We start from the raw sequence: 14,019 nt of genomic DNA on the forward strand, positions 1-14,019 counted from the left end.
TTATTCTAGATGGGAATAAATTGGACCTAGTTAATGATACTGTCTTTCTTGGTATGACTATAGATTCAAAGTTACAATGGGGACCTCACATTGCCAAATTGGCTGGAAGGTTGAGCTCGGCAGCTTTTGCTGTACGGAAAATTAGACAACTGACCGACGTTGAAACCGCCAGATTAGTTTACTTTAGTTATTTCCACAGCTTATTGTCGTATGGAATTTTGCTTTGGGGTAGAGCCGCTGATATTGAGACTATATTTGTATTACAGAAAAGAGCCATCCGCTCTATATACAAACTTGGTTCCAGGGATTCATTGAGAGAACTATTTAAAGAAATTAACATCCTTACAGTTCCATGTCAGTTCATTTTTTCCAATTTAATGTATGTACGAAAGAATATTTCAACTTTTGATACAATTGGCAGTAATCATGACATTAATACTAGGAACAAGCATAAGCTGGCTTTTCCAGCGATGCGTCTGGCGAAAGTTAATAAATCGTTTTTAGGGTACTGTATTAGATTTTATAATAAGCTTCCAGCAGAAGTTGCTCAAATGCCAGAGAATAAGTTTAAGTGTTACATTAAAGAGAAACTCAGTAAAAAAGCTTATTATAGAATTGATGATTACTTAGAGGACGTTAATGCATGGCTGTGATAAGTAGTTAGCTCTGCTCATATTATTATAATAATAATAATTAAGCTTATATGTATTGTATACCAACTAGTTTTAAGTCTTTTTTTTGAAAAGATGGCTCAGGAGTTTCTTGCCTCCGTTCTTCTCCTTAGACAGAAAGAGCCCCCCCTTATCCGAACGGAGAGTAATTTGTAAAAATTGACGTTCATCAGAAAATTTTATATTTGTACGATGAATAAAAAATTTTGACTTTGACTTTGACTTTGACTTTGCGGTATTAAAGTTTTTCATTTGTCTGAAATAAATACAAAACCTAATATGTTAAATCTATTCTATAGTAGGAGAGTCAGACAGTGACTTTCGCATTTATAATATTAGTTAGGATTAGGATAATATAAAATATCAAATCAAATAGTCAATCCAATAGAGAAGCAATGTGAATTGTGTTACAGGCGTGAACCCTTTGCCACTGTAGTATCAAGTCCTACAGTGAATGATCTAGTATCCATATCTCCAAAAGCTCCTAGGTCCATACCTATGAAATCTTTCCAGAGAAATCAATGACACTACAGCTGCTACTGGCACTACCATCTTGAGGGCATCTAAAGTTGTCATTCGCGTCGGATCTACCTACAATGACCGCGGAGGCTCAGAGCATGTGACGTCCAAGTTCGTGGTTCACGAGAGCTATACCTTCCCTTTTAACGACGTGGCAGTGTTGGTGCTGTCGGACAGTATAAGCAACTACCGGAGCAGCTCGGTCAGCGAGGACCAGCCGCCATCCCCCCGGGGGGGTATGTGGTCCCGGACAACGCGTCTGTGGTAGCTGTCGGGTGGGGACGAACTGATGTGAGTATCAAACACTTCACCTTGTGGATTTTATCGGCATTTATATGTAGCTAAGTAATGACCTAATTTCTTATTTGATAATAAACGGAAATATACCTACCTCATGTTTGGCATGATGCAGCAATGAGCCCCTGAATCATTTCGGTCGGCTTCCTATACCACTACTGTAATACTCCGTAGGAGAACTGCAACAACTCAAGCCCCCTCGGCCTGCGGCACGTGGGGCTGCGCAAGGTGGACCGAGACACCTGCGCCGCGCGTTATTCGATCTTCTTCTCATACAACAACGTTAACAACATGCTCTGCACGGGGCTGCTTGGTGTTGGAGGTAAGCTCGTATATCCGACTCGTCGATAGGCTGGACCGACTTTATGCAGACAATTAACGACTTTGACGATTATTATCGAGTGCGTTTGCGAGTTGTTAGAAAGTTTGTGTCCGTCCACACACGTTGGGTATTTTCCAGACTCGTCAAGTCGTCATACATATCTCGGCTTACAATAAGAGTTTGTCCCCTACAGGAGCTGGTACTTGCCTGGGTGACTCAGGTGGTCCCTTGGTGTACAACGGGGTGGTGGTTGGGGTGACCTCATTTGCGATTGCATGCGGCGATTCCTTCTACCCTCATGTGTCTACGCGCGTCGCTAGCTACACCGACTGGATCAACAACACTGTAAGTAGTTTAATGAAATATTAGAAATAGAATAGAACCTTGGGCCGGTGCCCCGCTGTACGGCACCCTTGCACCCCACGGCTGAGAATGCTCCATTAAAGAGTTTCTTCCCTTAACATTTCTTTATGGTGAACAAAAAAATATTTTTGTTATCATACCTATAACGTAAAATTATAAACACGAACGTTTTTAAGTAGGTACCTAAGTATGGTGAGAAAATTTGATGAAATTAGGTAGGTAAGCAGGAGCTGATACCCTCGATTTACATTATAATTTTAAACTTTCCACTGAGCGCCCCCAGTAGGCGCGGTGATTTCCGTTATACAGGGTAACTCCTGACTTGAAGGGTGCATTCATTAATCAATTCCAGTTAAGTCAAAACCAGGTTGTGGTCGTGGACAAGAACAGTCACAACACCACCGTGGCAGCTGACGTCACCAGGTTGATGCTACTCGTCTTCGCAACGTCAATTTGGATTATGTATTCCAATATCTCATTATTTTTTTAAGTAAGTAGCTACCGATGATAGTTATGTCTAAATTTAAACACAATAAGTTAACATATTTTTTTATAAATTTATGTTTAAAAAGTGGCTTTTTAAGCAAATACCTACTCATGTAAGTTTTGCATTTCCGTTTATAATGTTTTTTTTTCTTTTACATATAGGATGTTCTCGGAGTGGTAGGTATATTGTTACCTGAAAAGGGGTGACTCAGACTCATTCTGAGAAACTTTTGTTGGGTAGTTTAACTTGATTATGTTGATGACTTTGAAATTTTGTCTTTTATTGAAATTAAATGAATTTTTAACAACTTATGATTTTTTATAAGTATCTTTCCTTTGCCCCCTTTGGTATATTAATAGTATGTAGGTACGAATAGAAAGCATAAGTAGGTATATGAAAAAGACGTATGTAGAAATATGCGAAACGTTTTACATATTTGTTGTGTCCTAGAGTCCACTTGCAAAGCTAAGGGTCTTAAGGGGACCATAAATAGCTACGTTTACCTTAAATAAAATTTACACCGCGGTGTTGTAAAAAAACAATGTTGTATTAAGTAACTACTAGCTGTTCCCGCGAGCTTCGCTTCGCCTTAAAAAGTTTTCCCGTGGGAATTCCGGGATAAAAAGTAGTCTATGTTCTTTCTCAGGGTCCAGACCATAATGTATACTAAATTTCATTCCAGACATTGTACAGACCTTAGAATAACAATATACGAACAAGACGGTAAAGTAATTTATGTTTACTGGCGTATTCGACGATGTATCTGTGTCAGTTCATTATATACTTATGTACAATACCTAGAAACTTACGTAGCGTAGGACATACAATACAGTGTGTTAAAAAGGATAGACAAGACACTAAGAGTTGTAGATTTTGACCTTTACTATAATTATTTACCACTATTGCAACACCTTGTACTTTAACGTCCGTCAACATTGCTTTGCCGTAGATAAGTAAAAAAGCTACAATAAATAATATTGCGATGGCCATGGCTTGGCCATCGCAATTTTTACTTAGGTACTTTTGAGACTGGAAATAAAAAGGAAAGTGATGGTTTTCAGTATGAAGTTACTAATAATGACTGTGCTATTTTACCATGGTAAGCTTTATTATTTACGGTAGTTACAAGTACGGTAGAGTAAAATTGGATATATCTATTATCTATGTGTATATGTGGTACTTTATACTAAGCTCCTTCAGTTTTCAAAGGTAAAAGAATGTAACCTTACCAATTTTTTATTTATATAGTTAGGTAGGTATACTAAATCAAAGTCTATTTAAAAAGTAAAAGAATTGTTATTTCTTTTTTACCGATAGGGTACAATCAACCCCCAGTAAAAGAGAGAATTTTTTTTTTCAATATTATTAGGAAAGGAAAGAATAAGCCAGATGATTGCCGACCTCCGATAGGAGATGGTACCCAAAGAAGAAGAAGAAGAACATTATTAGGCATGTATTAATTACCTACCTTAAGAATGTCAATTTTATCCTTATGCGAACCATACATTTTATGCGATCAGGAATTTCTCATAAAAATTATGGACTACGTGTAGTTAGGTATATAATTATGTTTTCAGGGAGCTGTGAGGACATGGTGACTGTGAGGGAGCCCCCCGCGCCCCCCGCCAACAGGATCGTCGGGGGACGACCCACCACCGTCGAGGCATACCCATACATGGCGTATTTAAGATCATTATGTACGGTAGGTACTGCTGCTTTACCAGACCCACCGACATAATTATGGAAGCTTCGTTTGGAGCTGTCAACGCGAGCAATGAAAAGGTTAAATTTTCATAATACCGACACCAAACAGGGAAGTAATGTTGATGTGACTGTGACCGTAGGTACACAGTTGTACGGGTAGGGTCAGTGCGTCTCAGTATGTCCGAGAAATACTTCTCAAATGTTCTAAAAATTAAAATAATGAAGGTATTCAATATCCATAATGATAGTTATTTGTTGGGAGTTCTGATGTAAGTTATCAGATCATATCAAAATTATGTGACATTACTTACTAATGATTTGATTTAGCATAACTAATTAAGTAGCTATACGTCAGTTTTCAGGGTTTTAAACTTCTACGGTATAAAAATTAAAAAAATATATTTATATTATTTATTTAACTCTTCGTTGTACAAATATTACAAACATTACATTGTACAATTTTATAAGATTTTAATTAAAAAATAATCATTTATAATTTGTTTGACAGCCAACTTCTCTGACGCGCGCTGGTAATGCTTTCTGTTTGACGTAGCCTTATGTTATTTTGAATTTGCGGTTAGTTATTATATAGTCCCACAAAGCAAATACATAGTAGAGCTGTTGTAAGCAACGTAGCCGTGACGTAGCCAAGTTCGACCTGTCGTCACACGGTTTGTAGTTCAGTTACTCCACGCTTGGGGTGCTGACATCAGTGCGTGACAGGTCCCGAGCTTGAGCGGTACAGTTGAGTTTTGAAATGATTTTATTTTACGTGTTTCTCGATCAAAATGATGTTGTTGCATTGTTGGATGTAAGAGCTACAGTGATGATAGAAGATTTGTGGACGAAAGCAAAGTTTATTTTCACGCGTAGTAATATTTTAAATTATATTTAATTTACTTCTAGAACATTCTAATTTGCTGGAAGCGCCATCTAGTGTCAAATAGAAATACTAGTAAGGGATGTACTCAGGCCGGATGCCGCCGGATAAAAAATAAATAGGGGGCGTCATGTTTATTATGAATTAAATATTTCGTTTTTTTTAGATTTCCTGACACTGCATTGAAGCAGCAATGAATTAAACTAATCCACAGGCTGAGTCCAACAAAATACAGCAAAGTATGTTCTCTACATTTTAATGCGGAGGACATACCTACTAAACACGGAAATAAGGTTTGAAAAAAATAAGAGAAGGCGCTTAACCTAACATTCCATCACAAGAAAAGGTAACTTAAATTAATTACTAAAACCATCGATGTTGAAAAAAGGCGGAAGGAATCTCGCTAACTAAACACTGAGGCACAACAATGGCGGCGACATGGGAGTGTGTGGGTGCGTCGTGATTATGATTATCAGCCATAAATGAGGATTGGCTCTGTTATATTTGGAAATACAACCATAAATTAATTAATTAGGCTTTAATTAAGCTCCACACAATGTTGACATGAACGCGTTGTAAAAGAGAAGAACATAGAGTATATAATATTTAAGGTCTATGGTTTAAGGATGCGTTCAGGAATCTCACATTCTCCCCGACTTAAAACAGAACAATAAACTCTTAAAATAACTATATAACATGTTTTTTATAATGAAAAATAATCTTTGCCTATCTATCTTATAACTAAATAACTAACTACTAACTTAATAACTAACCGACAGTTTTGGTTTCCGCACTAAGTATAGCTAACCTAGGTCTAAAAGATCAGAGCAAGTAACCATTTGATTGACATGTCTCTTCCATCTCATCCCTTCTACATCTACTATGTATGTTACATTAGGAATCGATTCCTCAATAATGAGGCCCTGAACCCATGGCTTACTATCCCTTCTATAATCTTTGACCATAACTTTTTGGCCGACCTCAAATTTAGTTTCTCTATTTCCTTGCTCTCTACTTTGAACTTTATTGTATATATCTTCAGTTAGTGGTGGTGGACGCAGTAAACTGAAACGGTTCCGGAGTTCTCTCCCCAGCATTAAACGAGCTGGTGAAACACCAGTAGTTCGCTGAGGTGTGCTCCTATAATCCGAAAGAAACAGGTTTATAGCATAAGCCAAGCTGTTACCACCTTCTTTGATTTTAGTTATAGCTGATTTGAATGTTTCCACAAATCTCTCAGCAGCACCATTTGTGGCTGGGTGGTACGGAGCTGAAAATGTGTGCTTAATCTGAGCCATTTTTATAAAGTCCTGAAATTCAGAGCTGGTAAAGGATCTACCGTTATCTGTAACTAAGTGTACCGGAAATCCATATCTTGCAAAAATATGCTTAAATGCTTCAATGGTACGACCTGAGGTAATGTTTGACATTTCAAAAACTTCTGGCCATTTTGAGTAACTGTCAACCACCACTAAAAACATTTTGTTATTAAATGGCCCTAAAAAGTCAGCGTGAATTCTATACCACGGAGAAGGGGGTATAGGCCATGGTTTCTGTATTTTAGAAGGAGATTTACTATTTTGTAAACATACAATACAATTTTTTGATATTTCATCTATCTCAGTATCCAAGTAAGGCCACCAAAAATAAGATCTAGCAATTTCCTTCATGCGAATGATTCCAAAATGGCTCCTGTGTAATTCAGTTAATACGGAACTACGCAGAACTGATGGATTAACAAGCGATAGCCCCAAAATACACAACCCCTATCAACTGATAACCCAATACCTGTTAAAATATGGTAACAGTTCTTTTGGTAAATTGGTTTTGTCAGGCCAACCGTCAACCATATACCTATCTTATTATTTTAGATAATATTTGATCCTTTTTTGTTTCCTTCTGTATTATTTTCCAGTTTAAGGATTCCATTTCTGAATCATTCACATGACAAATATTACTTAAATTATTACTTGCACAAAGAGAATGTATTACATTTATATTTTCTTCCTCTACATCTACAGCAGTTCTAGACAAAAAATCTGCCGGGTTCAAAGATGTTTTGATATGTCTCACTTTATAATTAAATGCTGATAAAAATATTGCATAATGTTGCAACCTTTTAGCAGCCATTTTTGGAATGCTCTTTGTTGGGCCAAAAATCCTCACTAAAGCTGCATTATCTGTTTCCAATTCAAACTCCCTTCCATAAATAAAGTTATAGAACTTAGTTATTCCAAAAATGACTGCCATTGCTTCTTTATCAATTGTTGCATATTTCTTTTCTACATCATTTAGTTTTTTACTTGCATAAGCAATAGGCTGAACCATACCATTATGGTCTCTATTCGATAACACCGTAGCTAACCCTGTGTCAGAAGCATCACAAGTTAGAATTAAAGGCAGCTGCGGATCATAATGTTTTAAATTATTTGCAGAAGCTAGTTTTTCCTTAATAAGTTTAAATGCACTCTCGCATTCTGGTGTCCAATTAAACTTATCTTTTTTGGTACATTCATACAATGGGGTGATGATGGTAGCCATATCTTTCAGAAATCGAGAGTAATAATTTAATTTCCCCAAAAAAGATTTGAGTAAGGTTAAATTTGTAGGTGCTTTAGCATTTATCAGCGGTTCAATGTTTGATTTTATAATATTGACACCATGTTTATCTACCCTGAATCCAAATACATCAAGACTGGTCACGAACAATTTACACTTTTCAGGTTTCAGTTTGAATTCGCATTCATTTAATTTTGTTAGAACTTTACATAAGGTGTCCCATGTGTCCTGTAAGCTGCTCCCTTTTATATATATATTATCAATGAATACAATAGTGTTGGGAATATCTGTTAATTTTTTAGACATCAATCTTTGAAATGATCCAGGACCCGAGCTGACACCATAAGGTAAGAAATTATATCTATAAGTACCAGCCTCTGTTACAATAGTTGTACAATTTTTACTATCCTCACTTAGAGGAGCTTGTAAATAAGCCTCTTTTAAGTCCAATTCGCAGTAGTATTGCCCATCTTTTAATCATTTAATGTATTTAAAATATCATCAATATGTGGTAGTGGAAAATGGTCAATCTCTAATCCAGTGTTGACAGTTAGCTTATAGTCTCCACATAGTCTTACTGCACCATCTGGTTTTAAAATGGGCACCACCGGTGTTCCCCATTCACAGTGTTCAACCGGACTGATTCTACCATTTTCCAGTAACCTATTAATTTCATGCTTTACCTTATCTCTTAGAGCATATGGTACTCGGCGTACGGGCAAACACTTTGGTTGGGTGCCTGGTTTTAGTTTCAGTGTTATCACTTCATCTTTAAAATTACCCCAACCTGGACTAAACACCTCTGCGAATTGTTCTTTTACATTTCTCCGTGCATCTGAAACAGTTAAAACAGTGTTATTTCCTAAATCCAAACCATTTTGTACATTTGGAGGCCAAAGTTTTAGGGCATTAAGCCAATCTCTGCCTATTACTCTTGGGGAATTGTTATTTACTACAAAAATATTCAATGACTCCCTCACTTGATTTAATGTGATTGGTACTTTTGTTAAAATACCTAGTGGTTTTGTAATACTTTGGTCAAAATTTTTGAATATTATATTGGACTCCTCCAATGTGAATGTATTAAGGTATTTAGCTTTATCTGACATTGACACAACTGTCACGTCAGATCCAGTGTCTAACTGGAATGACATGTCATAACCGTTGACATTCAAGGTTATAAAATGAGGAGGTATCCTACTTACACTGTGAACAGCATAAGTTTCATCGTATAAGTTTCTTATATTTTCTACTGGTTCCTCCTTTACTTCCTCCGGTGTTTGTGCCTCCAGGACATGAGCCTCACGTTTTCTTCTTTGGCACATCCTATATATGTGCCCTTGTTGACCACATTCTGAGCAGAATTTCTTGGCTAATGAACATTGTGACTTAATGTGATTGTTTTTTCCTCAACAGAAACAATGCATTTCTGTATTAGCATTGTTATTTTTTTTTATTTTCATTCTCATATTGGGTTTACGTTGTTCTTGGGTAAAAAAAACCTCAGTGGTTTCAGGAGCATCACCTGTGTGGAGAAGAGCGGCTTCCACTGTGCGAGCCAGTTGTATGCAGGCTTCTAAAGTTGAATCTGCAGAGCCCTTCATTAGCTCGAACTTAATTACTTTTGAGGTTACTCCATCCATAAATTTTTCTTTTAATTGGTCATCAATATCTTTAAAATTACAACGATTTGCCATTTTTCTAAGTTCCAATGCATAGTCTTCTATACTTTCACGTGGTAGTTGTTTCCTTCGTCTAAACTCAGCCCTTTCCAATACTGTTGAGACTAGTTTTGTATATTTTTCTTTCAATTTTGTACACAATTCTTCAAAACTTAGTTTTGTGGGTTTATTCGGTGCACATAAGCAACTTAATATTTCAAATACCTTTGGTGTTAGTTTGTTTATAAGCAAAGGCACCTTCTTGTCATCAGAGATATCATTAACTAATATGAAACATTCCAGCTGTTGTACAAACACCTCCCATTTATCGCCGTCAAACGGCTTTATTTCGCCAAACATCGACATTCTGCGTTGCTTATTTTCTGGTGTTATTTTCGGCTTATTTTTATAGTGTTCACTTAACTGCTTTCTAAGTGCGTCGATTAGCATTTTTGTTGCAATCTATGCCTTCGTCCGTTAAAATTTGGAGTAATTCTGCCTTTGAACAGAGATAGATGTATGATCTCTTGCCTGTTTTAATTAACTCAGATGCTGCGTCCATGTAGACTGCAACTTTCCAAACCTAGTCCGTATTCTGAGTCTTAGGTTTTTTTTTTTATTCGTTGGCGCTTTTTTCGATTGTTACCAACTTCACACCGTCACTTTTGATGCTTCACTTTTATTTGCGTTTTACCTTGTTATTGTTAATTTTTGTGCACTGATTATTATCACACTTTAAACTGCAGGTTCTGAATCTCGTCGCCAATTGTTATATTTGGAAATAAAACCATAAATTAATTAATTAGGCTTTAATTAAGCTCCACACAATGTTGACATGAACGCGTTGTAAAAGAGAAGAACATAGAGTATATAATACTTAAGGTCTATGGTTTAAGGATGCGTTCAGGAATCTCACAGGCTCCATTCACTAAATGCACATATCCAAGAACAGGCACCTTTATTTAATCATATCACACACCTCTCCAAAGAAATTATAGAGAAATATATAAATATTAGATTCAGGCATATTGCTACTTCCAAACACAACAGTCACAAAGCGACAGCATTTTAATAAGACTGTTCTTTTTACAGGTGATTAATATTATACCTGATTTTAATCACCTGAATATCCGAAATGAAAACGATTCCGTGTTTGGAGGTCACGTTGAGCTGTCGATCCCGCCATCTGGTGTTTTGGTCCGTACTCACATACGGTAATACTCGATCGAGCTGAACTGTCGAGTATAATATAACCCATGGCATGGACTTTCGTCCACCCATTCCATCCCAATTATTGTTTATATATAAATAATAAAAAAGTTAACAGTTAAATAGGTAACTATTTAATAAACAAAACATATTAAAATATTTTTTTCATGTTTCCCGTTTCTCATAATGTATTTAATTCTGACCATTTAGCGCCCCATTTTATATTGCCTAAACCATATATAAACCATATGCCTTAGTCCGTCCCTGTCTACCATTTCGCAATGACAAATAAATTTGAAATACATTACGTCATTTATTCTTCTTTGGCCTTCAGATATCATGAGCTACGCAATGTATAACCACAGAGGCTACTTTTTCTACTTGAACTTAGATGGCGTTAACCTGAGCTTTACATGAAAGTTCATCTAGGTACTTGAACTAAGATGGAGTTCGCGTCCCGCACCCCCGCGCACCTCAGCCTTCAACCCCGATTAGTGGCTTCATCTCATCCTATATAGAAAACGAAATATGGCAGCTCTACTTTGTATTTGCTTTGTGTATAGCCCTCTATTCTATTCTATTCTCTGTGGGGGTAACAGTACCTGCACCTGGCTCTCTCGAATGGAACCTTTGTGCATATCCCCAAGGTCTAAACTGCCTTCCTAAGCTTGGACCATTTTCCCACCACGCTGGTCCACTGCGGGTTGGTGGGTTCACATATCTAGATGTGCTAAATCTAGATATGCAGGTTTCCTCACGATGTTTTCCTTCACCGTAAGAGCGAAGGTATACATTGTACTTAAATTCAGAAAAGAACTCATTGGTACATGTCAGCGCCGGGATTCGAACCCGCATCTCTTGATTGAGAAGCGGGCGCTCACCCGACTGAGCTACCATCGCTCTGTATAGCCCTCATTGTAACGTACTTTATCACTGTATTTGCAGATGCGTGGTCAGAAGCTGCTGGGGGGTTACTGTGGGGGCGTGATACTCACACAGCACCACGTGCTCACCGCTGCACACTGCTTATTTCGGTATTAAATTCCAAAATGTTGTAAGTACTTAGTTACGATTTAGCGGTTGGCCATTCTCTAAATTATCATGAACGTCTTACTATATTTCCCTTTCATTAATTTACGAGCTGCCCCCAAGAGCTTCGCTGCGCCTTTAAGGCGCTATTATACGCAGAACTAGCGCAACCATTAGATAAAATTCGTAACATCCGTTTGAAGCGCCAATTTTGTGGTATCATTTAACATGGCCATGAAGTGTCCGAGCGCCGTCATCCTTCATGTCGTTCTCGCTGACGGAGCGTCACGGATGGTGATGGTTGTGGTGGACAAACAGCCAAACGCACCGTGTAGCGCATATATTTACTATTTTAAATTTAATCAATTATTTTAAATTAAATTAATATTTTAAATTAAATTCAATCCAAAAGAGAACCCGATGTGAATTGTGTTACAGGTGAGAACCCTTTGCCACTGTAGTATCAAGTCATGCGGTGAATGATCTAGGTACTTTACACCATACCATTAAATCTTTCCAGAATAATCAATGACACTACCATCTTGAGGGCATCTAAAGTTGTCATTCGCGTCGGATCCACCTACAATGACCGCGGAGGCTCAAAGCATGAGACGTCCAAGACCTTGGTCCACGAGGATTACAAATATTCGGAGAGTAAAGACAACGACGTTGCAGTGTTGGTGCTGTCGACCAGTGTGAGCAACTACCGGAGCAGCTCGGTGCAGCCAGCCGTCATCCCCCCGGGGGGGTATGTGGTCCCGGACAACGCGTCTGTGGTAGCTGTCGGGTGGGGACGGACTAATGTGAGTATCTAACACTTCACCTTGCGGATTTTATCGGCAACTATAGGTGAATAATGACCTTATATCCTATTTGATAATAAATGGAAATAAACCCCATGTTTGGTATGATACCCCAATGATCCCTTTAGTAATTTCTGTCGGCTTCTTATACCACGACTGTAATACCCCGTAGATGAAATGCATCAAGTCAAGCCCCATCGGCCTGCGACTCGTGGGGCTGCGCAAGGTGGACCGAGACACCTGCGCCGCACGTTATCCGAGATTCTCATACAACAACATGCTCTGCGCGGGGCTGCTTGGTGTTGGAGGTAAGCTCGTTTATCTGACTTATGAAGTCGACAGGCTGGACCGACTTATGGAGACGTTTGACGAGTTCTATTGAGTGCGTTTGAGTTTTGATGAAAAAAAGACCCGCTTCAAAGTCACAGGATTCATCAATGTTTGTGTCCACACACGTTGGGTATTTTCCAGACTCGTCAAGTCGTCATTCCTATCTTGGTTAACAATAAGAGTTTGTCCCATATAGGAGCCGGCACTTGCAAGGGTGACTCCGGTGGTCCCCTGGTGTACAACGGGGTGGTGGTGGGGGTGACCTCATTTGCGATGAGATGCGCCGATTCCTTCTACCCTCACGTGTTCACGCGCGTCTCTAGCTACACCAACTGGATCAACAACACTGTGAGTAGTTATAATACAATATAGAAAGATACACTGTATTATCACAAAAACTTGAAACATTGTTTAATAAGTGTTAAAACGATAGTTTGGAGATTTATTATGCGTTTGACAAAACTCTCGTTAAACATCTGTTAAGTACTGTCTTTAGTTCTTGTGGTAAGGCTCACAGACTTGGGCCGCTGCCCCGCTGTACTGCACCCTTGCACCCCACAGGTGAAAATGAAGCCCCATAAATAGTTTTTTTCCCTTAATACTTATTTATGACATTTTTAATCTTCCACAGTAAGCAAGTAAGTAGGAAGCTGATACCCTCGATTCACATTATAATTTTTAAATTATTTTTTCCAGTTACGACAAAACCAGGTTGAGGTTGTGCACAAGCTCAGTCACAACACCGCCGTGGCTGCTGACGTCAGCAGTTTGATGCTACTCGCCTTCGTAACCTCAATATGGATAATGTATTCCGAAATCATTTATTTTTGAATTAAGTACCGTACCGATGATGATTTAGGTACGATTTATTTTCTAAATTTATACAGAATAATTCACAAGTTTGGAAATTCATATTGAAAAAGTGGCTTTTAGGTGAGTAGATATACATATTTTTTGCATTTCCGTTTATTATGTTTTTTGTTCTTCTGAGCAACTTTTGTTAAGTAACTAGTTAACTCGATGATGTTGATTATTCGACATTTTCTCTTATATTAAAATTAAATATATTTTTATAACAGCTTATAAATGTTTTTTTTTATATCTTTCCTTGCGCACCCTTGTGGTATATTAAGTATACCTAATTTTATTTCAGTATGATATGTACTCGAATAATTGAAAATTATA

At 37.8% G+C, this 14,019-nt stretch overlaps 2 protein-coding genes across 2 annotated transcripts in view; one reads left to right on the plus strand and one right to left on the minus strand.

The window, feature by feature from the left end:
• The window catches only part of LOC125490748 (trypsin CFT-1-like), a 303,958-nt gene that overhangs the window by 127,394 nt on the left and 162,545 nt on the right, over positions 1-14,019 (minus strand). The window lies entirely within an intron of this gene.
• Positions 4,148-13,762, plus strand: LOC119691824 (trypsin, alkaline B-like). Its single transcript, XM_048630999.1, has 6 exons — positions 4,148-4,361; positions 11,618-11,706; positions 12,222-12,504; positions 12,677-12,812; positions 13,031-13,182; positions 13,531-13,762. Exons 1-6 carry the CDS (start codon positions 4,152-4,154, stop codon positions 13,663-13,665), a joined length of 1,005 nt encoding a protein of 334 aa, XP_048486956.1. The 5' UTR covers positions 4,148-4,151; the 3' UTR covers positions 13,666-13,762.

Source organism: Plutella xylostella, chromosome 27 (genome assembly GCF_932276165.1).
Source record: "Plutella xylostella chromosome 27, ilPluXylo3.1, whole genome shotgun sequence".
Lineage (NCBI taxonomy): Eukaryota > Metazoa > Arthropoda > Insecta > Lepidoptera > Plutellidae > Plutella > Plutella xylostella.

Coding starts and splice junctions, on each gene's coding strand:
- LOC119691824 (XM_048630999.1), top strand. CDS start 4,152: ATGCGAACCATACATTTTATGCGATCAGGAATTTCTCATAAAAATTAT. Junction 11,707..12,221: donor GCTGCACACTGCTTATTTCG/GTATTAAATTCC, acceptor AAATCTTTCCAG/AATAATCAATGACACTACCA. Junction 12,813..13,030: donor GGGGCTGCTTGGTGTTGGAG/GTAAGCTCGTTT, acceptor TGTCCCATATAG/GAGCCGGCACTTGCAAGGGT.